The sequence below is a fragment of the Orcinus orca genome, chromosome 1, assembly GCF_937001465.1.
Source record: "Orcinus orca chromosome 1, mOrcOrc1.1, whole genome shotgun sequence".
NCBI lineage: Eukaryota > Metazoa > Chordata > Mammalia > Artiodactyla > Delphinidae > Orcinus > Orcinus orca.
Window position 1 is genome coordinate 183,753,491 of NC_064559.1, and position 26,019 is coordinate 183,779,509.

At 47.8% G+C, this 26,019-nt stretch overlaps 3 protein-coding genes across 8 annotated transcripts in view; 1 reads left to right on the top strand and 2 right to left on the bottom strand.

Moving 5' to 3' along the window:
* Positions 1 to 765: 765 nt before the first annotated feature.
* Positions 766 to 2,485, top strand: EVA1B (eva-1 homolog B). Of its 2 annotated transcripts, XM_004266454.3 has the most exons (3): positions 766 to 1,022; positions 1,431 to 1,528; positions 1,811 to 2,485. In XM_004266454.3, the coding sequence occupies exons 2-3, from the start codon at positions 1,462 to 1,464 to the stop codon at positions 2,221 to 2,223; spliced, it is 480 nt and encodes a 159-aa protein (XP_004266502.1). In that variant the 5' UTR covers positions 766 to 1,022; positions 1,431 to 1,461; the 3' UTR covers positions 2,224 to 2,485. The 2 variants fall into 2 exon arrangements, with proteins under 2 accessions (XP_004266502.1, XP_033278031.1); XM_033422140.2 differs by lacking the exon at positions 766 to 1,022 and having other exon boundaries at positions 1,044 to 1,528.
* Positions 2,486 to 3,133: 648 nt separating this feature from the next.
* Positions 3,134 to 22,463, bottom strand: SH3D21 (SH3 domain containing 21). The gene is given in 16 exon segments (XM_049697850.1): positions 3,134 to 3,460; positions 3,549 to 3,612; positions 3,704 to 4,590; positions 4,740 to 4,834; positions 4,953 to 5,005; positions 5,100 to 5,193; positions 19,726 to 19,768; positions 19,933 to 20,019; positions 20,138 to 20,238; positions 20,388 to 20,433; positions 20,535 to 20,590; positions 20,767 to 20,857; positions 21,107 to 21,226; positions 21,479 to 21,542; positions 21,638 to 21,795; positions 21,973 to 22,463. Coding segments are annotated over 15 exon segments (1,953 nt in total). The 5' UTR covers positions 21,712 to 21,795; positions 21,973 to 22,463; the 3' UTR covers positions 3,134 to 3,382.
* Positions 22,464 to 23,251: 788 nt separating this feature from the next.
* Positions 23,252 to 26,019, bottom strand: part of THRAP3 (thyroid hormone receptor associated protein 3) — a 70,660-nt gene continuing 67,892 nt past the window's right edge. For all 5 annotated transcript variants that reach the window (XM_033422134.2, XM_004266456.4, XM_049697764.1 and 2 more), the window contains one exon: positions 23,252 to 24,831. In XM_033422134.2, the coding sequence (XP_033278025.1) occupies positions 24,610 to 24,831 (222 nt within the window). In that variant the 3' untranslated portion in view covers positions 23,252 to 24,609. The remainder of the gene's footprint in view (positions 24,832 to 26,019) is intronic.

The window sequence follows — 26,019 nt, forward strand, 5'->3', positions numbered from 1 at the left end:
GAAGGGGGGCCCAAAAGCGGGGGTCTGGGAGTCTGGGCAGGAAGAAGACCCGGCTGCATGCTGATCACACACACACTGCAGGCACAAGCCCTGAGCCTGCGTGGAAATGCGTGCACGTGCACCAGCAGGTTTAGCCCAGAACCAAACACACCTCTGCCTGGGTGCAGAAGAGCACAGGGGCCAGCGGAGGCCCCGGGCTCGGTTCTGCAAGGCTGGCCTGGGCCTGGCTTGAAGCCAGAGTCCAACATTCATTAACCCTGCGTGACCAGAGCTGGGCCAGCTGGCCACACTCACTGCCTGGGCCCTGGGAGGAGGGGATGAGAGCCCCGGCCCTGGATTGTGGCTGAGGGTCTGGGGGAGGGTTGGAATCTGAGCTAGGGAAAGGGGCAGTTTTCCCTGGGTGAGGGGGCCTCCTGGGAGGAAGAGCAAGGTTTAGGGAAGGGGTTAGGAGCCCATGGTCAGAGAACAGTGGATTCAAATCCTGACCGTCTGGGTTAAGTTATTCAATCCCTCTGTGACTCAGTTGACTCATCTGTCAAGTGGGGATAATGGTCCCCACGTTATAGGGTTGTTAGGATTAAATGAAAAAATATTGTAAAGGATTTAACACTGCCTGGCACCTAGGGAGAACTCCATCCTCATTATTATTGTTGTTATTAGCAGCCTGGGGGCGGGTTCCTGCAACCGGCCTCCCCAGCGGTTTCCTGTCGGGGAGCAGACGGCCCCTCAGGCCTCGGCCCCACCCCACCCCTCCTCCCTGCAGCCCTCCTCTCCCCTTCCTCTCCCGGCCCTTTTCCTCCCCGCCTCCCCCGCCCCGCCCCGCCCAGTCCCTCCTCTTTCCTCGGAGGAAACTTTCCGCCGGCTGGTCCATCGGCCCTTGTCCGGCCCGCGCTGCCGCGGCCTGGGATCCGAGCCGGGCGGGCAGGTGACCGGGACCGGACGGGGCGGGAGCGGCCGGGCCCCGGGTGTCTGCGGCCGCCGGACGCGCCGGGGCCGGGCAGCGGGGAAGCGGGGCGCTGACGGTGAGTGAGCCCGGGCCTCCGGGCCCGGGGGTCCCCGCCGGGCGGGCGGGATGGGAGCGGGAGGCGGCTTCCCTTCCCGGAGCCCGCCCAGGGAGTAAGGAAGGCGCCCGCGTCTCTCTCCTCCATCCCGATTCCCGGACGGCGAAAGCGGGCCTCGTTTGGGGAACCCACCAGGGGACGGAGCCTCCTGCGGCTCACTCCCCCGACCCTCAGGTGTTGGGGCGTCTGCGCCCAGAGGAAGGGTCCCCCAGCCAGGGCCCAGGTCGGCAACGAAGTTAGGAAGCCGGTCTCTCCAGGGTGGAGCCTGGCTGGGGCTGCCCTTCCAGGGAGCAGAGCTGCCCCGAGGAGAAAGCGGGGTCAGGGTCGGCTCCAGAGGGGGAGAAGGGTCTGACCTTGCTGACCTCCCAGGCTGACAGGGGAGCTGCTCCCCCAGAGAAGCATGGATGCCCCCCGAAGGGACATGGAGTTGCTCAGCAACAGCCTGGCGGCCTACGCACACATCCGCGGTGAGGGCAGACCCCGGGACCTGGACCCCTCCCTGCCTCCTCAGACCTCACTCCACCCCTTCCCTCCCCTCCTCCACGCCCCTGCCACTGTAACCACCCTTAACCAGTCACTTACTCCCAAACCGCCCCCCACTCCCCCGACTTCCCGATGGCGGCTACCTAAGGTCCCTCAAATAGAGGGTACTGTCCTTGCCCCCCAAACTTAGAACCTGGAGTCTTTTAGAGATGGGATGACTCCCACGCGCCAGGCCCCCTCCGTGACTTCTGCCCTCTGACCCCCAGCTAACCCCGAGAGCTTCGGCCTCTACTTCGTGCTGGGTGTCTGCTTTGGCCTGCTGCTCACCCTGTGCCTACTAGTCATCAGCATCTCCTGTGCACCCCGCCCGCGGCCCCGAGGGCCCACTCCGCGCCGGGACCCCCGCAGCAGCACCCTGGAGGCCGACGACGACGACGACGACGACGACGAGGATACGGTGACTCGGCCGGGCCCCGAGGTGTCCGCGGAGCCCGACGGGCCCCTGAGCGTCAACGTCTTCACTTCGGCGGAGGAGCTGGAGCGGGCGCAGCGGCTAGAGGAGCGGGAACGGATCCTGCGGGAGATCTGGCGCACTGGACAGCCAGACCTGCTGGGCACCGGCACGCTGGGGCCCAGCCCCACGGGCACGGGCACCCTGGGCCGCATGCACTATTACTGACCGGCCCCCAGAGCGTACTGGATATGCACAGGGGCTTCGAGCTGCCCCAGGACCTTTGGACTGCCCCTGCCCACGGTGCTATGGAGGCCCCGCCCCCACGGCTCCCCTGGTGCTGTTGGGCCTGGATTCCCGTCCCCTGGGAGACACCCTTCCCCCGTCCAGCCAGAAGGCCCTGGGGGTAGGGCAGGACGCAGGGTCCCCATCCCCTCTCTGGGGGACGGTTAAGAGGTGACGTGACCAATGAAAGCTGCATTCTCAGTGACTCAGTCTCCCTCTGTTATCCTTCCCCCAATGACTCCCAAGCTCTTGCCATGCAGGGGGCCCCAGGGCTGAGACCCCTTTACCAGGCTGACCACCTCCTTCCACCCACCCGACGCCTCAGCACACATGCTTGCGTTCAGTTCACACATGGCAAAAACACACTCCTGCACCCACACTCCACCGCCTCACCACAGGCGCACACACAAAAATCAACCGCATTCCTTACAACTGCATTCCTTACCGTCAAACGCCCGGGTACACGTTGCCCCTGTCCCTACAAATGCCCTAGTTTTCTGCATCATTGCAATCACACACACACGCGCGCGCACGCACACAAGGCCTCGGAACCCTAACCTTGACGCTCAGGCGCTATTAGGCCCAATGTAACCTGGGGTGCCTGAGCTGGCCTGTGGAGTTCGTGTGTCACTGCGTTCCAGAGCGGACAGTGAAGGCAACTGGGAGGGTTCCGGGCTGGAAAGCCCTCCCCTGGCGCACAGCTGGATTCTGGAATCCGGCCCCCGGGCAGAGGCCCGACCCCTCCTGGGCCCCTCCTGCCGGCCATTTCTCCAGCGCGGGGACTAGCGTCCGAAGGAGACACCCTCCCCCCTCGCCATCCGGTGGATAAAAATAGCCATGCGCAGGCCTTGGGAACGGTAATGGAAGCCACATGTTGGCCAGATGTGCCCAGGAGCGGCTGCCAGGAAAGCGGAGGGACGGGAGCGCAGAACGCCAGCCCCGCCCCGCCGCGCAGATCCCGCCCTGCAGGGACCAGGGAGGCGTGGCGCGCGTACACGGCAGAGTTTACTTTCTTGCGTTTCCCAAAATCGTGTGCAAGGACGTGGGTGGCCGGAGCCCGACTTCACTCCAGGTCCCGCCGTAGTCCCTCCCGGGCCCACCCTCAGTGCGTCTGCGTCTGCGTCTGCGCGTGGATGGAGCCCAGGTTCCGGGACTCCTGGGTCCTCCGTGTCATCTGAACCTAGTGGAGAGAGGGCGTCTGGGGAGTGCCAGCCACCCACCCCACCCCACCCCACCCCCGCCCCGCAGGGGACCCGCACCCCGCCCACCTCCAGCAACACGCGCTTCTCTCTCTCGCTCTTCAGCTCCTCCCAGATGTCAGTCAGCTTCTTTCTGCGGACGGGAGACCGAGGGGAAGGGGTGGGCCGGGCAGGCCTAGAGCCCGCACCCCTCTCCTCCCCTCCCCGCACCCCTCCCCACTTACTCCAGCTGCACCCCCATCAGCTCCAGCGACCTCCTTAAAGCCTCCACCTCGTCCTTTATCCTCATCATGTCGTCTCTGTCACTTTTGCTATCTGTGAGATTTTGCGGGGCCGAGGGGTGGAGGGTGGGAGTCATTTGGGGCTCTGGAGTCAGCACGATAGGATGTGGATTCTTCTGAGCAGGGGATACCTCTTCGGGGGACACCTCCTCTTTGGGGGTAGCCTCATCCTTCGCTGGTGCCTACTCCAGGAGAGTGGTAGCCTCTTCCCGGAGGTGGGCCTTCTCAAGGGCAGGCGTAGACCCTGACTTGGACGCGGACTCGGACTGGAGAGGGGAGCTGTCCCTCTTATCCAGGGGACGTTTCACCGTGCAGAGGGGATGCTCCTCTGGCATGTGAACCTCCTCTTGGGATTGAGCCCCACTGGCCCCAAGAGACCTGGCGTTTAGCAGGGCTTCCTCCGGAGAGAAGTGATGGAACTGAGTGTTGTCTCGGGTGGAGGCCTCTTCAGAGAGCACCTGTTTGGTGGTCAAGACCTTTCCTAGGGTGTGGGCCTCGTCCCCAGGAGGGGCCATCTTTGGACCAGGTGGGACTTCTGGGACCGGGACCTCATGCACAGAAAAGACCCTGTCTGGTCTGGGAACTTTGTCCTCCAGCGTTGAGGTCTCCTCTAGGATAGGGACCTTATCTGAAGTTAGGGATTCCTCTGGAGTGGGGGCCTTATCTGGAGACAAGGTCTTCTCCGGGCTGCGGGCATTGTCCAGAGATGAGGTCTTCTCTGGGCTGCCGGCCTTATCCGGAGATGGGGTCTTCTCTAGGCCGGGGGTCTTGTCCAGAGTTGGGGTTTTATTCACACGAGGGGCCTTTGTAAGGCTGCTCTGCTCTTCGCCCTGTGGGGATGGGGGTGAGGTCGCAGCCGAGGGCTGGGTACCTGGACAGTTTGAGTCTGGTTCCCCTTGGCCTGGGATCCTTCACACCACACCCCTGAGAACCAGACTCTGCCCAAGATCCCCACTCTCCCATGTCTTAGGCCTCTCACCTGACCGGCTGCAGAGTGTTGCTGTGAAGCCTGGGTTTGGGCTCGCTTTCTGCCACTCTGGCCTGGACACCCACTGAGGAAACTGCTGCTGGAGCCTGTGAGAGCAGACCCTCAGGGGCCCGGGCCTACTTGGACCCCAAGCCTCTCCCCATCTCTGTCCCTCAGCACAACACCCCAGGCCTCACCCCACTGCAGGGAGGCATTGACACTTACTGCAGTTTCGGGAAGGGCGCTTCTGACTGTCTCCGCTGGGTGTCCAAGATGGGCTGAAACATTTCTCCATCAGAACCGGGGATGGGGGCAGGGAGCAGCATTTCTTCCGTACCCTCCTCTTTCCCCCTCCGCCACCCTGCTCCTTACTTGGCTTTGCTTGGCCCAGTCGGGGCTGTCACCAGCTTCTTGACCGTAGGGAGGGCTGTTCTGGGCATCATCTTTTTGGGTTCCTTAATAGGAGCTGGGAGGGGAGAGGGGAGTGGGGCATTTGTTCACTCATCCATTCATCTAAGAGTCACTGTGCTGTGCACAGGGGACTAGTGACAGGAGATGAATTATATTGGACCCTGCCTCCTGGGAGCTCTGGGGACATTGACCATGGGAGCACCCCAAAGAGTTGTCAGGGAAGGCTTCGTGGGGAGATGGGTCCAAATCCTGCCAGTTTTTAATCTGTGCTTTTCAAAGACCTGTACTCGGCTTAGTGCCCATGGCTGGTTCAGACGCTTCTCCTTCCTGGACCAAGGCAACGTCCTTCCCCCTTCCAGCCCACACTCCCTTCTCTGTCTTCTCTATCACATCTACTCCCTGAGAGATCTCACCCAGTCTTACGGGTTTTATTATCATCAATAAGCCAACAGCTCCTAAATTTTCATCTCTAGCCCCTTCCTCTTCTCTGAACTCCAGACTCATACCCAACAGCCCTCTCAATATTTCCACTTAACTTAGCATCACACACTTACCATAGCCAGAACTAAACTCTTGCTTCCCAACCTCCTTGCCCTCAGAATCTGCCCCTCTGCCACTGCTCCCCATCTCGCCCACTCACTCAGACGACAAACTGAGGAGTCCTCCCTGACGCCTTTATTTCCGTATGCTGCACATGCAAACCATCAGCGAGTCCTGTCTGCTCTAAACACATCCTGAATCCAGCCACTCATCCCCACCTCCACCACTAAGCACTCTAGATCGAGTCACACCGTCTTCACTAGGACTGTCGCAGCAGCCTCCAACCTGGGCTTGGGCTGCACCCACCCTGCTTACGGTGTGCTCTCCCCACAGCAGCCAGAATGAGCTCATGTTCTACTGGGGAAGCAGACGTAAACAAAAGGAGTAAACTGTGTAGTGTGTTAGGGATTTATTAGTAGTACAGAGGATGAATAAGCAGGGGAATGTATGATTTTAAATGAGATGGTCCTGAGAAGGCGACATCAGAGTGAGCATCTGAAGGCAGTCACACAAGTGACATTCATATCCACGGACACAGGAACAGCTACTCTGGCACATGCACACATGCTGAAATTGACTTGCACACACACTATCACACACAGATACAAACAAAATCCCCTGACTGTGGGTCGCAGTGGCGAGAGCATGGATCCTATAGCCAGACAGCAGACTTGGAATTCCTGCTCTATTACTCACCGGTTGTGTGAGAACTTGGTTGGTAATTTAACCTTTCTGTGCCCTCATGTCCTCACCCATAAAACATGGATAACAAGAATACACATAGGGCTGTTGTGAGGTTTGAGTGACTTAATCCACGTGAGGTGCTTAGCGTCTGCCATATAGTCAAAGCTCAGCAAATGTTAACTTTGACTCCTGCTTCTTGTAGTGTGGCTGGTCAGGTGCTCTGTGGGGGCCTCCCGCTAGAGAGCAATTATATCCTGCTTAGAATACAATTTTAAGGCACTGTTGGACATAAAAGAGGTAGGAGAAGCCCACAAAAAAGGGAGGAACTGGGGCCAGAAAGGAAGTGAGAGGGCAGCACGACTTTGCGGCTACAGAGCCTGGGGCCAGTGATGAGGAGCAGGTGCCCCATGTTCTGCTCCTTTGGCTCATCACAGGCCCAGAGCTCGGTAGCCAGACAGCAGCGAGAGCCTTGCACCACCTTCTTCCAGACGGCGGAAGTGGTCTCCGGTGGTTGGTGCCCTCTGGCTACTAGCAGAAGTAAAAGCGAGTCCTCGCTGGAAGAACTTTTCCCCTACAGAGGTGTACAGAACTCCCCCACACTGAGATCATACACAAAGATCCTAAAACACACGAGAGGGCAGGCCACTGAGAGCAGGAGTCAGCAGACGCAACACACAGCAGATACTGGAAGTGTCAGGAAAAGAACACAGCATAGCTACATAGAGTATATTTGAAGAAATTAAGGATGAGCATGCAACAAAAGGACCATCAGGAATAAACAGGAAGATTTTACAGGGAAAAAAAATAAAAAGAATTCTGTACTACTAGAGATGATAAATAGCATATATGAAATAAAATGCAATGTGTAGGTTAAACTGCAGATTAAACCTAGATAAAAATCTAGAGAGAGAATTAGTAAACTAGAAGTAGAATGAGACAAGGAGTGAAAATTTGAAAGCAATGTTCAAAGGAAGAGGTAATAGAAGCAGGGTTTGACTATGGCCGAGTGAGGTAGGTGGTGGTTAAATACTCTGTCCATACAGCAACTATAAAGCTGGATAAAAATGGCAAAACAACGATTTCAGTGCTTGGATACTGACCAAAGACATAAAATAATTGGAGAAGCACTTGTGCTTGACAGTGTTCTTACCTGCTCCCATCCCTCCCCCACCCCCTACTGCCTTGGTCCATGTGGATGTTCTGCAGGGTGGGATAGGTGGAGGATGAACAGCTTTACTGCCATGGTTGAAGAGAACTCAATCAATATGGGGTGCAGGGCTTCCCTGGTGGCGCAGTGGTTGAGAGTCTGCCTGCCAGCGTAGGGGACACGGGTTCAGGCCCCGGTCTGGGAGGATCCCACATGCCGCGGAGCAACTGGGCCCGTGAGCCACAGCTGCTGAGCCTGCGCGTCTGGAGCTTGTGTTCTGCAACACGAGAGGCCGCGACAATGAGAGGCCCACGCACCGCGATGAAGAGTGGCCCCCACTTGCCACAACTAGAGAAAGCCCTCACACAGAAATGAAGACCCAGCACAGCCTAAATAAATAAATAAATTTATAAAAAAGAAAGGCTTCCTCATCAGTCCTTTATACGTGTGTATGAATAAGCATCAAATCAACAGTTTAATCTCTCAGGACCATTTGCATTAAAAAAAAATATATGGGGTGCAACCTTGGATTTGGCATTGGTTTCATTGATGTGACACCAAAAGCACAAGCAACCAAAGAAAAAATAGGGCAGTGGGACTTCATCAAAATTTTAAACTTTTGCGCACAAAGGACAGCATCAAGAAAGTGAAAAGACAACCCAAAGAACGGGGGAAAATATTAGCAAATCATACATATGATAAGGGCCTTTTATCTAGAAAATATAAAGAACTCCAACAACTCAACAGTAAAAAGTCAACCCAATTAAAAAATGGGCAAAGGACTCAGATAGATTTTTTCAACATCATTAGCTATCAAAGAAATGCAAAGCAAAACCACAATGAGATAGCATTTCATACCCACTAGGATGGTTACAATCAAAAGACAGATAATAACAAGTACTGGTGTGAATGTGGAGAAACTGGAGCCCTCATACACTGTTGGTAGGAATATAAAATGGTGCAACCACTTTGGAAAACAGTCTGCCAGTTCTTCCCAAAGTTAAACCAGAGTTATCATATCACCTAGCAATTCCTTTCATAGGTATATACCCAAGAGAAATGGAAACACGTCCACATAAAATCTTGTACACTAATAAAGTTCATAGCCAAAAAGTAGAAACAATCCAAATATCCATCAACAAATGAATGGAAAAAGTGATACAATAGAATATTACTGGGCAATAAAAAGGAATGAAGTACAACACATACTACAAAATGGATAAACCCTGAAAACATTATTTGACGTGAAAGAAGCCCATTAAGAAGACCATATATTGTATGATATCATGTATATGAAATGTAGGCAGATCTATCAAGACAAAGTAGATTAGTGGTTGTCTTGGGATGAGGAGGGGAGAATGGGGAGACTGGTGGGGTAATGGCTAAAGAGTACAGTGGGTGACGAAAACATTCTAAAATTGATTGTGGTGGTGTTGCACAACTATGACTCACTCTACTAAACACCACCGAATTGTACATTTAAATGAGTGAATTGTATGGTATGTCAATATATCTCAATAAAGCTGTTAACCCCCATTCCCCCAAAAAGATGGCAGGCCAGATTAGGCCCACAGACCATAATTTGCTAACTCTTAACCTAAACACCCCAATAAAAGGCAGAGATTGTCAAACTGAATTTAAAAAGCAAGATCCAGCTATATACTGTGGACAACAGATTCAAAGACACAAATAGGTTGACAGTAAAAGACTGGAGAAAGATATATCACATAAATAGTAACTATAATAATAACCATATATTAATATCAGACAAAACAAACGTCAAGATGAGAAAAATTACTGAAGACAAAGAGCAAGAGGTTATAATGATAAACAGGTAAGTACATCAGGAAGGGATAACAATGACAAATATACATGTGCCTAACAACAAAGCCTCAAAATATATAAAGCAAACACTGACAGGATTGAAAGGAGAAATAATTCAAAAATAATAGTTGGAGATTTTGTTCAGGAGAAAGGTTAAGACTTTGAATTTAGACTTGTTAAGTTAAATATACATGGTAAATTTCAAGAACAACCACTAAAATAATAACAATAAAGTGTACTAATTCTAAATTAATGAAAAAAGTGAAATAAGAAAAAAAGGAGAAAATAAACATTTAAAAATATTGTAAAGTAATTATGATTAATATAGTCTAAACTCATCAATTTATCACCAAAGAAAAAGACTGACAAACTAGAGTAAAAAAACAAAGGTGAGAGGGCAGACAGCAGAAGCAAGAAGAACTACAATCCTGCAGCCTGTGGAACAAAAACCACATTCACAGAAAGATAGACAAGATGAAAAGGCAGAGGGCTATGTACCAGATGAAGGAACAAGATAAAACCCCAGAAAAACAACTAAATGAAGTGGAGATAGGCAACCTTCCAGAAAAAGAATTCAGAATAATGATAGTGAAGATGATCCAGGACCTCGGAAAAAGAATGGAGGCAAAGATCGAGAAGATGCAAGAAACGTTTAACAAAGACCTAGAAGAATTAAAGAACAAACAAACAGAGATGAACAATACAATAACTGAAATGAAAATCACACTAGAAGGAATCAATAGCAGAATAACTGAGGCAGAAGAACGGATAAGTGACCTGGAAGAAAGAATGGTGGAATTCACTGCTGTGGAACAGAATAAAGAAAAAAGAATGAAAAGAAATGAAGACAGCCCAAGAGACCTCTGGGACAACATTAAATGCAACAACATTCACATTATAGGGGTCCCAGAAGGAGAAGAGACAGAGAAAGGACCCAAGAAAATATTTGAAAAGATTACAGTTGAAAACTTCCCTAATGTGGGAAAGGAAATAGCCACCCAAGTCCAGGAAGCGCAGCGAGTCCCATACAGGAGAAACCCAAGGAGAAACACGCCAAGACACATAGTAATCAAATTGGCAAAAATTAAAGACAAAGAAAAATTACTGAAAGCAGCAAGGGAAAAATGACAAATAACATACAAGGGAACTCCCATAAGGTTAACAGCAGATTTCTCAGCAGAAACTCTACAAGCCAGAAGGGAGTGGCATGATATACTCAAAGTGATGAAAGGGAAGAACCTACAACAAAGATTACTCTACCCGGCAAGGATCTCATTCAGATTCAATGGAGAAATCAAAAGCTTTACAGACAAGCAAAAGCTAAGAGAATTCAGCACACCAAACCAGCTCTACAACAAATGCTAAAGGAACTTCTCTAAGTGGGAAACACAAGAGAAGAAAAGGACCTACAAAAACAAACCCAAAATAATTAAGAAAATGGTCATAGGAACATACAAATCGATAATTACCTTAAACGTGAATGGATTAAAGGCTCCAACCAAAAGACAAAGGCTCACTGAATGGATACAAAAACAAGACCCATATATATGCTGTCTACAAGAGACCCACTTCAGACCTAGGGACACATACAGAATGAAAGTGAGGGGATGTAAAAAGATATTCCATGCAAATGGAAAACAAAAGAAAGCTGGAGTAGCAATACTCATATCAGATAAAATAGACTTTAAAATAAAGAATGTGGGCTTCCCTGGTGGTGCAGTAGTTGAGAATCTGCCTGCCAATGCAGGGGACACGGGTTCGAGCCCTGGTCTGGGAAGATCCCACATGCCGCGGAGCGACTGGGCCCGTGAGCCACAACTACTGAGCCTGCGCGTCTGGAGCCTGTGCTCCGCAACAAGAGAGGCCGCGAAAGTGAGAGGCCCGCGCACCGCGATGAAGAGTGGCCCCCGCTCACCGCAACTAGAGAAAGCCCTCGCACAGAAACGAAGACCCAACACAGCCAAAAATAAATAAATAATTTATAAAAAATAAAATAAAATAAAATAAAGAATGTTACAAGAGACAAGGAAGGACACTACATAATGATCAAGGGATCAATCCAAGAAGAAGATATAACAATTATAAATATATATGCACCCAACACAGGAGCACCTCAATACATAAGGCAACTGCTAACAGCTATAAAAGAGGAAATCAACAGTACACAATAATAGTGGGGGACTTTAATACCTCACTTACACCAATGGACAGATCATCCAAAATGAAAATAAATAAGGAAACAGAAGCTTTAAATGACACAATAGACCAGATAGATTTAAGTGATATTTATAGGACATTCCATCCAAAAACAGCAGATTACACTTTCTTCTCAAGTGCACATGGAACATTCTCCAGGATAGATCACATCTTGGGTCACAAAGCAAGCCTCAGTAAATTTAAGAAAATTGAAATCATGTCAAGCATCTTTTCTGACCACAACGCTATGAGATTAGAAATGAATTACAGGAAAAAAAACATAGGGCTTCCCTGGTGGCTCAGTGGTTGAGAATCCACCTGCCAATGCAGGGGACACGGGTTCGAGCCCTGCTCAGGGAAGATCCCACATGCCGCAGAGCAACTAAGCCCAAGCACCACAACTACTCAGCCCGCACACCACAACTAGTGAAGACTGTGCACCTAGAGCCTGTGCTCCACAACAAGAGAAGCCACCACAATGGGAAACCCGCTCGCCACAACTAGAGAAAGCCTGTGTGCAGCAATAAAGACCCGACGCAGCCATAAATAAAATAAATAAATTTTAAAAAAAAACACAAAAGACACAAACACATGGAGGCTAAACAATACATTACTAAATAACCAAGAGATCACTGAAGAAATCAAAGAGGAAATAAAAAAATACCTAGAGATAAATGACAATGAAAACATGACGATCCAAAACCTATGGGATGCAGCAAAAGCAGTTCTAAGAGGGAAGTTTATAGCTATACAAGCCTATGTCAAGAAACAAGAAAAATCTCAAATAAACAATCTAACCTTACACCTAAAGTAACTAGAGGAAGAAGAACAAACAAAATCCAAAGTTAGCAGAAGGAAAGAAATCATAAAGATCAAGCAGAAATAAATGAAATAGAAACAAAGAAAACAACAGCAAAGATCAATAAAACTAAAAGCTGGTTCTCTGAGAAGGTAAACGAAATTGATAAACCATTACCCAGGCTCATCAAGAAAAAGAGGGAGACGACTCAAATCAATAAAATTAGAAATGAAAAAGGAAAAGTTACAACAGACACCGCAGAAATACAAAGCATCCTAAGAGACTACTACAAGCAACTCTATGCCAATAAAATGGACAACCTGGAAGAAATGGACAAATTCTTAGAAATGTATAACCTTCCAAGACTGAACCAGGAAGAAATAGAAAATATGAACAGACCAATCACAAGTAATGAAATTGAAACTGTGAATAAAAATCTTCCAACAAACAAAAGTCCAGGACTAGATGGCTTCACAGGCGAATTCTATCTAACATTTAGAGAAGAGCTAACACCCATCCTTCTCAAACTCTTCCAAAAAATTGCAGAGGAAGGAACACTCCCAAACTCATTCTACGAGGCCACCACCACCCTGATACCAAAACCAGACAAAGATACTACAAAAAAAGAAAATTACAGGGCTTCCCTGGTGGCGCAGTGGTTGAGAGTCTGCCTGCTGATGCAGGGGACACGGGTTCGTGCCCCGGTCCGGGAAGATCCCACATGCCGCGGAGCAGCTGGGCCTGTGAGCCATGGCGGCTAAGCCTGCGCGTCCAGAGCCTGTGCTCCGCAATGGGAGAGGCCACAGCAGTGAGAGCCCCGCGTACCACAAAAAAAAAAAAGGAAAAGAAAATTACAGACCAATATCACTGATGAATATAGATTCAAAAATCCTCAACAAAATACTAGCAAACAGAATCCAACAACACATTAAAAGGATCATACACCATGATCAAGTGGGATTTATCCCAGGGATGCAAGAATTCTTCAATGTACACAAATCAATGTGATATACCATATTAACAAATTGAAGAATAAAAACCATATGATCATCTCAATAGATGCAGAAAAAGCTTTTGACAAAATTCAACACCCATTTATGATAAAAACTCTCCAGAAAGTGGGCATAGAGGGAACCTACCTCAACATAATAAAGGCCATATATGACAAACCCACAGCAAACATTTCTCAATGGTGAAAACCTGAAAGCATTTCCTCTAAGACCAGGAAGAAGACAAGGATGTCCATTCTCACCACTATTATTCAACATAGTTTTGGAAGTCCTAGCCACGGCAATCAGAGAAGAAAAAGAAATAAAAGGAATACAAATTGGAAAAGAAGAAGTAAAACTGTCACTGTTTGCAGATGACATGATACTATACATAGAGAATCCTAAAAATGCCACCAGAAAACTACTAGAGCTAATCAATGAATTTGGTAAAGTTGCAGGATACAAAATTAATGCACAGAAATCTCTTGCATTCCTATACACTAACGATGAAAAATCTGAACGAGAAATTAAGGAAACACTCCCATTTACCATTGCAACAAAAAGAATAAAATACCTAGGAATAAACCTACCTAGGGAGACAAAAGACCTGTATGCAGAAAACTATAAGACACTGATGAAAGAAATTAAAGATGATACCAACAGATGGAGAAATATACCATGTTCTTGGATTGGAAGAATCAATATTGTGAAAATGCCTATACTACCCAAAGCAATCTACAGATTCAATGCAATCCCTATCAAATTACCAATGGCATTTTTTATGGAACTAGAACAAAAAGTCTTAAAATTTGTATGGAGACACAAAAGACCCCGAATAGCCAAAGCAGTCTTGAGGGGAAAAAACGGAGCTGGAGGAATCAGACTCCCTGACTTCAGACTGTACTACAGAGCTACAGTAATCAAGACAATATGGTACTGGCACAAAAACAGAGATATAGATCAATGGAACAGGATAGAAAGCCCTGAGGTACACCCACGCACCTATGGTCAACTAATCTATGTCAAAGGAGGCAAGGATATACAATGGAGAAAAGACAGTCTCTTCAATAAGTGGTGCTGGGAAAACTGGACAGCTACATGTAAAAGAAGGAAATTAGAACACTCCCTAACACCATACACAAAAATAAACTCAAAATGGATTAGAGACCTAAATGTAAGACCGGACACTATAAAACTCTTAGAGGAAAACATAGGAACAACATTCTTTGACAGAAATCGCAGCAAGATCTTTTTTGATCCACTTCCTAGAGTAATGGAAATAAAAACAAAAATAAACAAATGGGGCCTAATGAAACTTCAAAGCTTTTGCACAGCAAAGGGAATGAAAAACAAGACGAAAAGACAACCCTCAGAATGGGAGAAAATATTTGCAAATGGATCAACGGACAAAGGATTATCTCCAAAATATATAAACAGCTCATGCAGCTCAATATTAAAGAAACAAACAACCCAATCCTAAAATGGGCAGAAGACCTAAATAGACATTTCTCCAAAGAAGACATACACATGGCTGAGAAGCACGTGAAAAGCTGCTTAACATCACTAATTATTAGAGAAATGCAAATCAAAACTACAATGAGGTAATACCTCACACCAGTTACAAGGGGAATCATCAGAAAATCCACAAACAACAAATGCTAGAGAGGTTGTGGAGTAAAGGGAACCCTCTTGCACTGTTGGTGGGAATGTAAGTTGATACAGCCACTATGGAGAACAGTATGGAGGTTCCTTAAAAAAACTAAAAATAGAATTACCATATGATCCAGCAATCCCACTACTGGGCATATACCCAGAGAAAACCATAATTCAAAAAGACACATGCACCCCAATGTTCACTGCAGCACTATTTACAATAGCCAGGTCATGGAAGCAACCTAAATGCCCATCGACAGACAAATGGATAAAGATGTGGCACATATATACAATGGATATATACTCAGCCATAAAAAGGAGCGAAATTGGGTCATTTGTAGAGACGTGGATGCATCTAGAGACTGTCATACAGAGTGAAGTAAGTCAGAAAGAGAAATACAAATGTATATTAACGCATATTTGTGGAATCTAGAAAAATGGTACAGATGAACCGGTCTGCAAGGCAGAGAAAGAGACACAGATGTAGAAAACAAACGTATGGACACCAAGGGGGGAAAGGAGGGGGTGGGATGAATTGGGAGAATGGGATTAACATATATACACTAATATGTATAAAATAGAGAACTAATGAGAACCTGCTGTATAGCACAGGGAACTCTAGTTCACTGTGCTGTACAGTAGAAACTAACTCAACATTGTAAAACAACTATACCCCAATTAAAAATATATATATATATTAAAAACACTATGCATTTTTAAAAAAAAAGAGAGAAAGAGAGAGAGAGGGAGAGAGGGAGGGAAGGGAGGGAGGGAGGGAGGGAGGGAGGAAGGAAGAAAGAAAGAATTTTAGCCAGAAGCCAGACTTGCTTATAACTATAAAGAAATTGAAGTAGTTTAAAATCTTCCCATAATGGAAGAAAAGAGGACCAGATGAATGTACAAGTAAGTTTTACCAGCTTTCAAGGAAAGATGATTCCCATCTTATGTAAGATCTAAAAGATATTTTAAAAACAAAAAAACATATTCCTTAACTCATTCATGGGGCCAGTATAATACTGATAATCAGATGAGGACAGTAAAAACCAATGCAAAAATCTGAAGGAAAAGAAAAAAATCTGGGAAGGTATCCCAACAGTATATGAAAAAATAATAAACCATGACCAATTTGAATTTATCCCAGGAATACAAGGGTGGCTTAATATTAGAAAATTCTACAAATATCTTTATTACACTGACAGATTAAAGAAGAAAACCTATATAATAATTTCAAAAGATTCATATAAACAATTTGAGAAAATTCGACACCCATTCTTTTTTTTGCGGTACGCGGCCCTCTCACTGTTGTGGCCTCTCCCATTGCGGAGCACAGGCTCTGGACGTGCAGGCTCAGCGGCCATGGCTCATGGCCCAGCCACTCCGCAGCATGTGGGATCTTCCCGGACCGGGGCATGAACCTGTGTCCCCTGCATTGACAGGCGGACTCTCAACCACTGCGCCACCAGGGAAGCCCTGGACACCCATTCTTGATAAAATTTCTAAGCAAAAGAAACAGAAAGACCTTCCTTAACCAGACAAAAATATACCTACAAAAGATCTAAGCAAACATCATTGTTAAAGGGAAAAAGTTTGAAGCATTCCATTTAAAATCAGGAGCATGGTAATGATGTTCAGCATCATTACTTCTATTCAATATTGTATTGCGATCCTAGCCACTAGAGTAAAACAAGAAAATGAAATTAAAAGATATAAGATGTGGAAAGGAGAGAGCCAAACTGTCATTACTCACAGATTAAATGACAGTCTTCATAGAAAACCTATTAAGGATTTACAGATAAATTACTGAAATTATCAGCACCATGGGTGTCTATAAAATCACTATACAAAAATCAGTGCATTTCTATAGTCCTGTAAAAATAATAAAAAGGATATCTAATTTTTAAAATGACACAATAAAACTACATGCAGAAATAATAAATGGTGCTAGAACAAGTGACTGTCCATATGGAAAAAAGTATAATTAGATCACTCATTAAAATCAATGCTGCATAGATAAAAGCATTTACAAATGAAAAGCAACACTTTAAAAGTTTTAAAGAAAATATAAATGGACTGTTTTTCTGAATTTGGGGCAGGAAGGATTACTTAAACAAGAAAAAACCTGCTAACTATTAAAGATAAGATTGATATGTTTGCATTAAAATTAACTCCCAGATAAATATTGTATGTTATCACTTACATGTGCTTATCACTTATATGTAGGATCTAAAAAACAAAACAAACAAATGAATATAACAAAATAGAAACAGACTCATAGACATAGAGAACAAACTAGTGGTTACCTGTGGGGAGAGGGAAGCAGGTGGGGCAAGATAGGGGTAGGGGATTAAAAGGTACAAACTACTTTGTGTAAAATAATTAATGGGAATTCCCTGGCAGTCCAGTGGTTAGGACTTGGTGCTTTCACTGCCGTGGTCCTGGGTTCAATCCCTGGTCAGGGATCCCACATAAAAATAAATTTTAAAAAACAAACAAACAAACAAATAAGCTACATGGTGGGAATATAAGTTGGTACAACCACTATGGAGGACAGTATGGAGGTTCCTTAAAAAACTAAAAATAGAACTACCATATATTCCACCAATCCCACTCCTGGGCATATATCTGGAGAAAACCATAATTCAAAAAGACACCTGCACCCCAATGTTCACTGCAGCACTATTTACAATAGTCAGGACATGGAGACAACCTAAATGTCCATCGACAGAGGAACAGATAGAGAAGATGTGGTACATATATACAATGGAATATTACTCAGCCATAAAAAAGAATGAAATAATGCCATTTGCAGCAACATGGGTGGACCTAGAGATTATCACACTAAACGAAGTAAGTCAAACAGAGAAAGACAAATATCATATGGTATCACTCATATGTGGAATCTAATTTTTTAAAATGATATATAAATAAATAAAGAAGCTACAAGGATTTATTATACAGCACAGGGAATATAGTCAATATTCTGCAATAACTTTAAATGGAGTATAAGCTGTAAAAATTTTGAATCACTATGTTGTACACCTGAAACTAATATAATATTGTAAATCAACTATACTTCAAAAAATTTTTTTAATTTAGAACTCTTATTCATCAAAAACCTCATTAAAAAAAAGAAGAAAAGCCACAAACTGAAAGTATCTATAACATGTATAACATGTAATTCAGAATATATAAAGAACTTCAACAATTATTACTAACCAGGGAAATACAAATGAAGTCCACAATGGGATGCTATTTTGTGCTAGATTCACGAAAATAATGAAATCTGGTAATACCAAGTGTTGAAGAGGACTTGGATCAGTTTGATCTCTTATATACCAATGGTGTAGCGGTAAAAGTGTACAATCCCTTTGGAAACCAATGTGACTTGACCTCATAAAAGCTGAACATTTACATATCCTACACTCTAGCAGTGCCACTCCTAGGACTATATCCTAGAGAAACATTATACCTGCACACCGGAAGACAGGCACATGATAGTGTCTATGGCAGCACTATTTGTAATAGTAAATGCTAGAGCCCTGCTGCTTCTGGTTCCAGCCTTGCAACCTCATCACAGCCCTCCTAACCCCTCTTGTCTTTACTACTCAGCTCCTGCAACAGGAGTCCTGCTGCCAGAGGCTGGGCAACTCCCTGAAAACACACACCATATCCAGAGAGCAGCTCCCAGGGGACTGAAGGCTTGAGGCAGACCTGGGGCCAGCAGTGGCTACTGGTTTATATTGGAAAGATAAAGGAGATTTTCTGTTTCCTGTTTTATAAATGTACATTTTTCACTTGGTATCTTATCAAATGTTTGTGTTTAAAACATATTAAACATCTAGTATTGCCGTCTTCTACTTGGCTTTAGCAAACAACAATAAATGAATTAAAAAATAAAATAAAAATAAAAACTAGAAACAACGAAAATGTCCAACATCAGGAATAGACCAGATACATAATTTGCGTTCAGTCTCACAAGGAGTAGTATACAGCAGAGAAAAAGAAATGAACTGCATCTACACACAACATGGATGAATCTTAGAAACATAATGTTGATTGGAAACAGCAAGTCCCAGAAGACCATAAACATATGATGCCATTTTTATAGACCTCAAAAACAAACAAAAATAAATTAGGCACATACCAAATTGAGTACCTTTAAAAACTCAAGGGAATTATTCAAAATTCAGGGTAGTGGTTAGGGTTACCTTTGATGTGGGGGAAGTAGCAGAAGGGAAAGAGAGGAGCACACAAACCACTAGCAATTTCTAGTTCTTGGGTTTGGGTGACAGACCATGGGCACTCATTATTAAGTTTGAAAACACATATATTATGTACAGTTTTTGATTACGTGAAATATTACATTAAAACATAAATTAAAGACACATCCCACGAATACAGTGATGCATAAACAGAACTATTCACTGACACACTTAATAGATACATGAACACACAGTCTCAAAGACCCAGATACACTGATCCATACATTTCCTTACAAAATGAAACAAACCTAAACACATTCATTCATGAGAATGACAGCCACATTCTCTGGAGAGAAGAACAGGAACATACTAACACACACAAAGTGACACATTCCTAACACTGACCACATACATTCCTACCAGTCCCATGGGGAGGTACCTCCTAAGAGGGTGTACTGGACCACTGGGAAACTATGGGTGTTTATGAGCAACTGAACTGGTGGATCGTCTCCCAGAGATCACCCCCCCAATCCCAGGCTTCCCGGGCACCCACCTGATTCCCGGGATACCACTTTCCGTGGGACCAGCTTCTTGATCTATGCAGAAAAGAAGTGTCAGAATCTGAAGAGGAGCCCTCACATTTCTAGGTCCACCCTCATTTGTGGGTGGCCCTCCAGCTGTGTCCCGTGAGAGCCACAACCCCCAACTTTGATCAGCGTAGCCTGCCCCTTGCCACCTGAGTGCCTGGCTTCATACTCACTGGGGGTGGTGGGAGCACAAAGTTATCTGGGAAAAGTCCTCTTCTGCCTTGAGACTCTCCTTCCCACCAGCCCTTATCCTCTGTGGTCTGGGAGAGCAAGATGCCGTGGGGAGGTGAGCCAGATCCCCACGCTCCTTCCTTCCCCAAGCCCACCCTTCTCAACACCCCCGTCCCTGTGCCCTCCCCTGCCCTGTGCCTTTCACACCTTCCTCAGTACTTTCACCTCGTCCCCCCTCCGCAGCGCCAACTCATCTGGGGCCTCGGGATGGTAGTCAAACAGGACCCTGTAGGTCTCAGGGTGGGAGACTGAAGGGAGGTCAGTTCACTGAAGCCAAACCCCCTCCCCAAACCATTCATCGGCTCCCTCCTCCATCAGTCTAGCTGGGTTCCCCCTCCCCCCAAGTCAGAGTAGCTTGGGGAGGAGGATTTGAAGGACCCTTTGGCTGGATGCTCACCTGTCCGCAGGTAGTCTGGAGGGCTGTCATAGGTCAGGCTGCTCAGCTAGTGGGGGAAGGGCGAGGAACAAGCTGAGCCCCCCAACACCCCCGCCCCTCCCAGCCAAGATGAACTCACCACCTCTTTGCCCACTCCACCCAATTTACCTTGGGAGCCTGCTGGGGACCAAGGCTGATTGAAGGCATGTCTGGGTTACCAAGGCCTGGTGGCGGATAGTGAGGTTAGGGGCGGGTGCTAATTCAGTTTAGGTCATGAGAGAGGTCAAACGGGTGATGGGGCAAGATGTGAGGATCACACGTTCAGGCCACTGGGGAGGGTCACTGAAGATTGTAGAGTCTGGTCACAGGGGTTCACGGGGTCACAGGGTCCAGGTCTCACTTGGGGGCCCACTGTCCAGCAACTCCACAAAGTTGGATGGGAGGGCTCCCAGCTGCCCGTTCTTCTTCCCCAGCCACCAGCCGTCCTCAATCTGGGGAGGGGGGAGGACGAAGGGGCATCTGGTTCTGCCCCAAGGGGCTCCCTAGGCATCTTAAACCCTGGTTCACCCCCCTCTCCCGATTCTGCCCGATGACCCCTCTCCTCCCTTGCTCCCCCACTTTCCCATTTCTGTGCCCCTCATCAGTCCCATCATCCACACCCTCACTGCACCCATGTCCCCTCATCCGGAGACATACTCCATCATCTCCCCCCAAACCCTCTCATCATCTCATCCCCTCACCTCCTTTATCACTTCCACAATCTCCCCAGCTTGCAGCTTCAGCTCGTCAGCCTGCTCCGGGCTGTAGCTGAAGTTCACTTTGCACCATCTTTGGCGGCCCGGAGATTCGGCCTGGGTGACCTGGGGTCGGACGAGAGGGAGGTCGCTGGAGCCTCGAGCCCCAGTCCTCTGAGGGGGGCAGGGGCGGGCCGCGAGCGCCCCCTTGTACCTCCAGGCCCCGCCCCAGGGCGGAGCATTGTACTCGAGAACCAATCACGGGACGCACAGAGGCCACGCAGTCCCGCCCAGAGCCGCGCCCGTCTCGGCGAGCTGGAAAGACCTGGTGTGGGGCTGGGGGGGCTGCGCGCACTCGCCCACCGCCCTGGCTCTCACCTCGGCGGCGCGCACAGCGCGGTTTCGGCGCCTCCCCCGAGCCGCGGAGAGTCTCAGGGATCTCCTACGAATGAGCGCACGGGCAGGGGGGCTCTCAGCTCCCGGGGGCGCGCGCTGAGAGCCACCCCACCCCCCGCCCGACCTCCGGCCCGGCCTCACCTGCACCAGGCACTCGGGGAAGAGGCCACAACGGCCCCCCAGCTCTCAACGCAGCCAGCCCCGTGCGGGTCCATTGCACACCTGCCGGACCACGTCCCCGTGCGCCAGGCTCAGCTCGTCCTTTTTCTGCGCGCTGTATCCGGCCAGGACCAGCACCTCTGCGGGCGGAGGATGGCGCTGGCACGCGGCTCAGAAGACCCCATTCAGGGCCGACTGGCCATGGCGCGAGTCCCAGGCCCCGTGTGGACAACGGGAGAGCGGGGTGGTGGTGTAGGCTTTTATCGCTATTTCCACGCAGTTGCATAGAAGAGCTAACCCAAACCCTCTGCACATACCCATGGCTTCCGGGGCGCCTTCCGGAGCCGAGCAAGAAGGATGGTGCAGTCGCGTTCGCAGCCAATACTAGGTCCAGGTAGGGTGGGACAAGCAGCGAGATTGTGAAGCCAAGGAGGCGGAGACGCGAGCCGATAGGTCGGGCTCCAGGTGCAAGGAGTGCGTATGGGAGACGGGGCGGCCCAGTTCGGCAGGTTCGGTCCCCAGACCAGGAGTGAGGACTCTGGGATCTCTGGCCAGTGCTGGGGTCACAGCTCCCCGACATGATCTTGTCTGCCTAGCCACCTAAGTTTCAGTCTAGCCACCTTCCCTCCTTCTCCCAGCCTTGGCCCTGAGGCTCCCACCCACCATTACTGGCCTACCCTCTCCGGGCTGACAAGCTTTTAGCTGCAGGGGAGGTGGGAAGAGGCACATACCAGCAGGCAGCAAACGCTCTCGGGCGGGTCCTGGGTGGACGGGGTGGTTGCTGTGTGCGCACAAACCTATTGCTGCTTTCCCTGGGAGGCATATTCCTCCCTGGACCCCCTTCAAGGGAAGAGGAAGCGCACAGAAACCCTTTCTTCAGGCCAAGGGGGCCTCATTTGGTTTCAGAAAACATGCCCGGATTTTCCCAGGGAGAAGACAGGAAGAAGGGAACTTCAGGAGCTTGCAAGGCTCCTGCTCTCCTGCAACCAAGGCCAACGCTGGCAAAGGCTGAAGGTTACTGCCAGTCCCACGTGGGCTAGGTTAACTTTCAGGTCATCTTCCTGCTTAGTGGCGAACGTAGAAAGCCGAACCTGAGCCCTGCAACCACTTCATCTGTTGCTACCCCGGGTTAATGGAGACTCTTCACTGCAGCATGGAGCCCACTTTTGTGCTGCATTGAACAGCAGCTGGAGTGACTTAAGTAGCTTTATGAAAAGATATTTTTCAAAAAATCTGTGAGCCTCAAGAAAAAAAGAAAGCCAAGCCTGTTATCCACACCCCTTGACCCCTGCCCCACCACTTTGGAAGCCAAAGTCCTTGCTTACGACACCAGAGTGAAAAAATCTCGTTCTCCTAGGGTGTCCAAGGTACAGGATATGAAGCAAAATCACTGGAAAGGGAAAGAGGAGCTATTACCCAACGCAGGATTGGCTGAGGTCCTCCTAGAACAACCAAATGTGGGGCTGGAGAGGATGGAGCTGAGCAACAGTCTGGGCCCAGCCCCCCCAGACGCCTGGTTTTTCAGGTTCCCTGAAGGTGCTATGGGAGACACCCCCCCCCAACACACACACTCAGGGTGACAATGACCAGAGCCCATTTACATCTGCCACTTCATTTATTTTTTTATTTGCAGGAGGAGTTGAAACAAATTTTAAGGGTATTTTCATTTTTTTTTTCCCTAAACATGAATCATTCAAGTAAAACCAACTTAACTATAGAAATGTAGCAAAGTAAGGGGAAAGTAGCATAACAACCCAAGAGGCAAAGGTTGGAGGGGGGGAAGAGGTGGGTGCAGTCCGCATATAACATATGCATAAATGCCATATGATTCACCTGCTCAGGACCGCCTCCCCAGAAGGCAAGCACAAGGACCCATTTTAAGAGGATGTTTTCCCCCCAAATATCTGAGAATGTTTCAACTTAAAGCTTAAGGTTAAAAAAAAAGGAAAAGAAAAAAACAAAACAAAAAACCCCCACAAACCACCCAGCCATAACCACCTTCCTTAATCGATCATAGGAGTTTCTTTTCATTTTATAAAAAGATTAATAAAAAATATTGAAAAAATTATTTTCTCATCTTATATTTGTAAAGATAATAGAAGTCAGAAGTTTCTTAGAAAACAGACCAGAAACTGCCACATCCAGTTTCCACCCCTGTTGCTGAGAGGATCAGCACGACTAGAAAGTTTGGGATACTGGAGCTGCTGGTGGAGAAGGGGAAGCCCAGCCCAGAAGAAATCAGAAAATATTGGGGGGGAGGGGAGGTGCGCACATGGGGTGTGGTTAGGAACAACACCATGTGATACATGGCTGCGCAGAAAAGGGGAACACAAGGTGGTCAGAAAGGCCTTGAACTCCTCCTCGACATACAAAACCAACTTTTACAAAGATCCAAGCAGTTTGGTCCCAAACTGAGGTGAACACTTCAATGTTTATTCACATGCTTTGTTTTCTCTTTTAAGAATCAAAGTTGCCCAAATTAAATCTTTCCGCTAATGTTACTATATATGCCTAAAAAAGGGGGGGGGGCTTTTAAAATCAGGATAAGGGAGAAGAGATTGAAAATCATCAAATTAGTCCTCTTAGCTCCAAATGAAATGAAATGAAGAATAAAACTGTTGGTTTCTAATAGGGAACAAACCAAAATCCAAGTATCGCTCTGCCCTCCCTACCCCAGCCCCACCCCACACAGCAACAAATGAGAACCACACAGCTAAAGCCCAACATGGTGTGTTCTGCTCAAGAGCTGGGCCTGACCCCAGGCCCCACAGCCGGCTGCCTCTGGCGGGACACAGCGCCAGGGATGCTTTCGGCTGTAGTAGGAGTTCTGCATGGCTGGTGGGGGGTAGGGGTGGGATTTTCAGAATCTTCTCGAGGCTCCTCTGTTTAGCTCCTCACCAGCCATCTTCCCAGTGCCTCTCTCCCTTGGGCAGGGGCTCCCATCAAGGTGGCCTCTACTCAGCTGTAGGCTGTAAATTGTCCTTCTCTTCTCGGTTCTCTGTCCCACTCTCGTCGTCTTCGATCTCCCCTTCCTCCCCACTGAACTTGTCGTGGGCCCATTTGGGGCTGGTGCTGGATTTCCGGAACATGAACCGGCCCCGACCCCGAGGAAAGGCTCCTCGGCCCCGGCCCCGGCTCACCCACTTCTCACTGCCTTCACCTTCACGGTCATCATGCTGAAAGGAAAGAAGACTGCCATCAATGCCAGAGTGAACAAGAGTAGCCAGAACCCTCTCCTCTGAACCCACCCAAATATGACTTTCTCAAATGAACCTATGCCCTGTTCCCCACTCTAAAAATGCTACTGATTCAGATCTAAGAGAATATTCAGTTGGGTTCCTTGAATTCTAAGGCAGTAGTTTAGGCATTATAATAATGATGATGATGATAAAATCTTCACTCAAAGACCTTTTTCTGCATTATCTCATTTAATCCTCACATCTACCCTACCCTATCATTATCACCCTCCACTACACAGATGAGAAAACAGGCAGAAGAACTTTAAGTAACTCCATATTATTTAGAACACTGTCTCTCAAAGAGTGGGTTTGAGAAAGCAAATCACCCCTAAACGTGAAACTATGATCTGAGTTGTCAGGATGGTAAGAGATGAAGCAACACAGAACACACACATAGTTGGGACTCTAGCTCTCCCCAACCCTCCCCCTCAGCCAAGAACAGGCCGTGAGACCAAGGGAAAATGATCTGCTCATGGTCTCAGACCAGTTATTGGCAAAGGCAGGCCCAGAACCCAGCCTCCCGTCTTGTATCCCTCCCCTCTTTAGTTTTATGCAAGGAGGCAGTGTGGCAGAGTAGAAAAAACAAAACCTACAACTCAAACAATCCCTGGTCTGATGATCACATGAGAAGAGAAGAAGGGATCCAATGAAAAAGAATGAAATGACAAAGCATTTTGAAAAGTCACTGTTACCTATCAGCCCCATGGCTTCAAAGAGTCTAAATCCTCCACCCACACAAGTAGTGCCTTAGGCCCCTGAGGGGTTAGCTCAGCTAAGAGGCCAGCTGCTTATTCACTAGCCTAAATGAATCAGGTTGGCAATGCTCCTTCAGGGGACAGATGGGGCAGGGAAAGGGGCTTTGTGTGGCCTTTAATCCTTCCCTTAAGCAGCCCCACTCCAGTACCTATCCTGGGCCCAGGCAACATTTCCCTAGATATAGGTTCAAGGGTCCTCTAGGAGTCCCAAAGTAGCTACCAGCAGCCCTAGAAAAGTGAAGTTGGCTATACACAGTGATTTACACAGCAACCTGTTGCCTAGCTTCCTGTTTCCATGCCAGTCCTCAGGGGTGATGAAGAGACTCAGCTGCAAGCTGACCTTGGTTACAACACTCAAGAGTCACGTCTG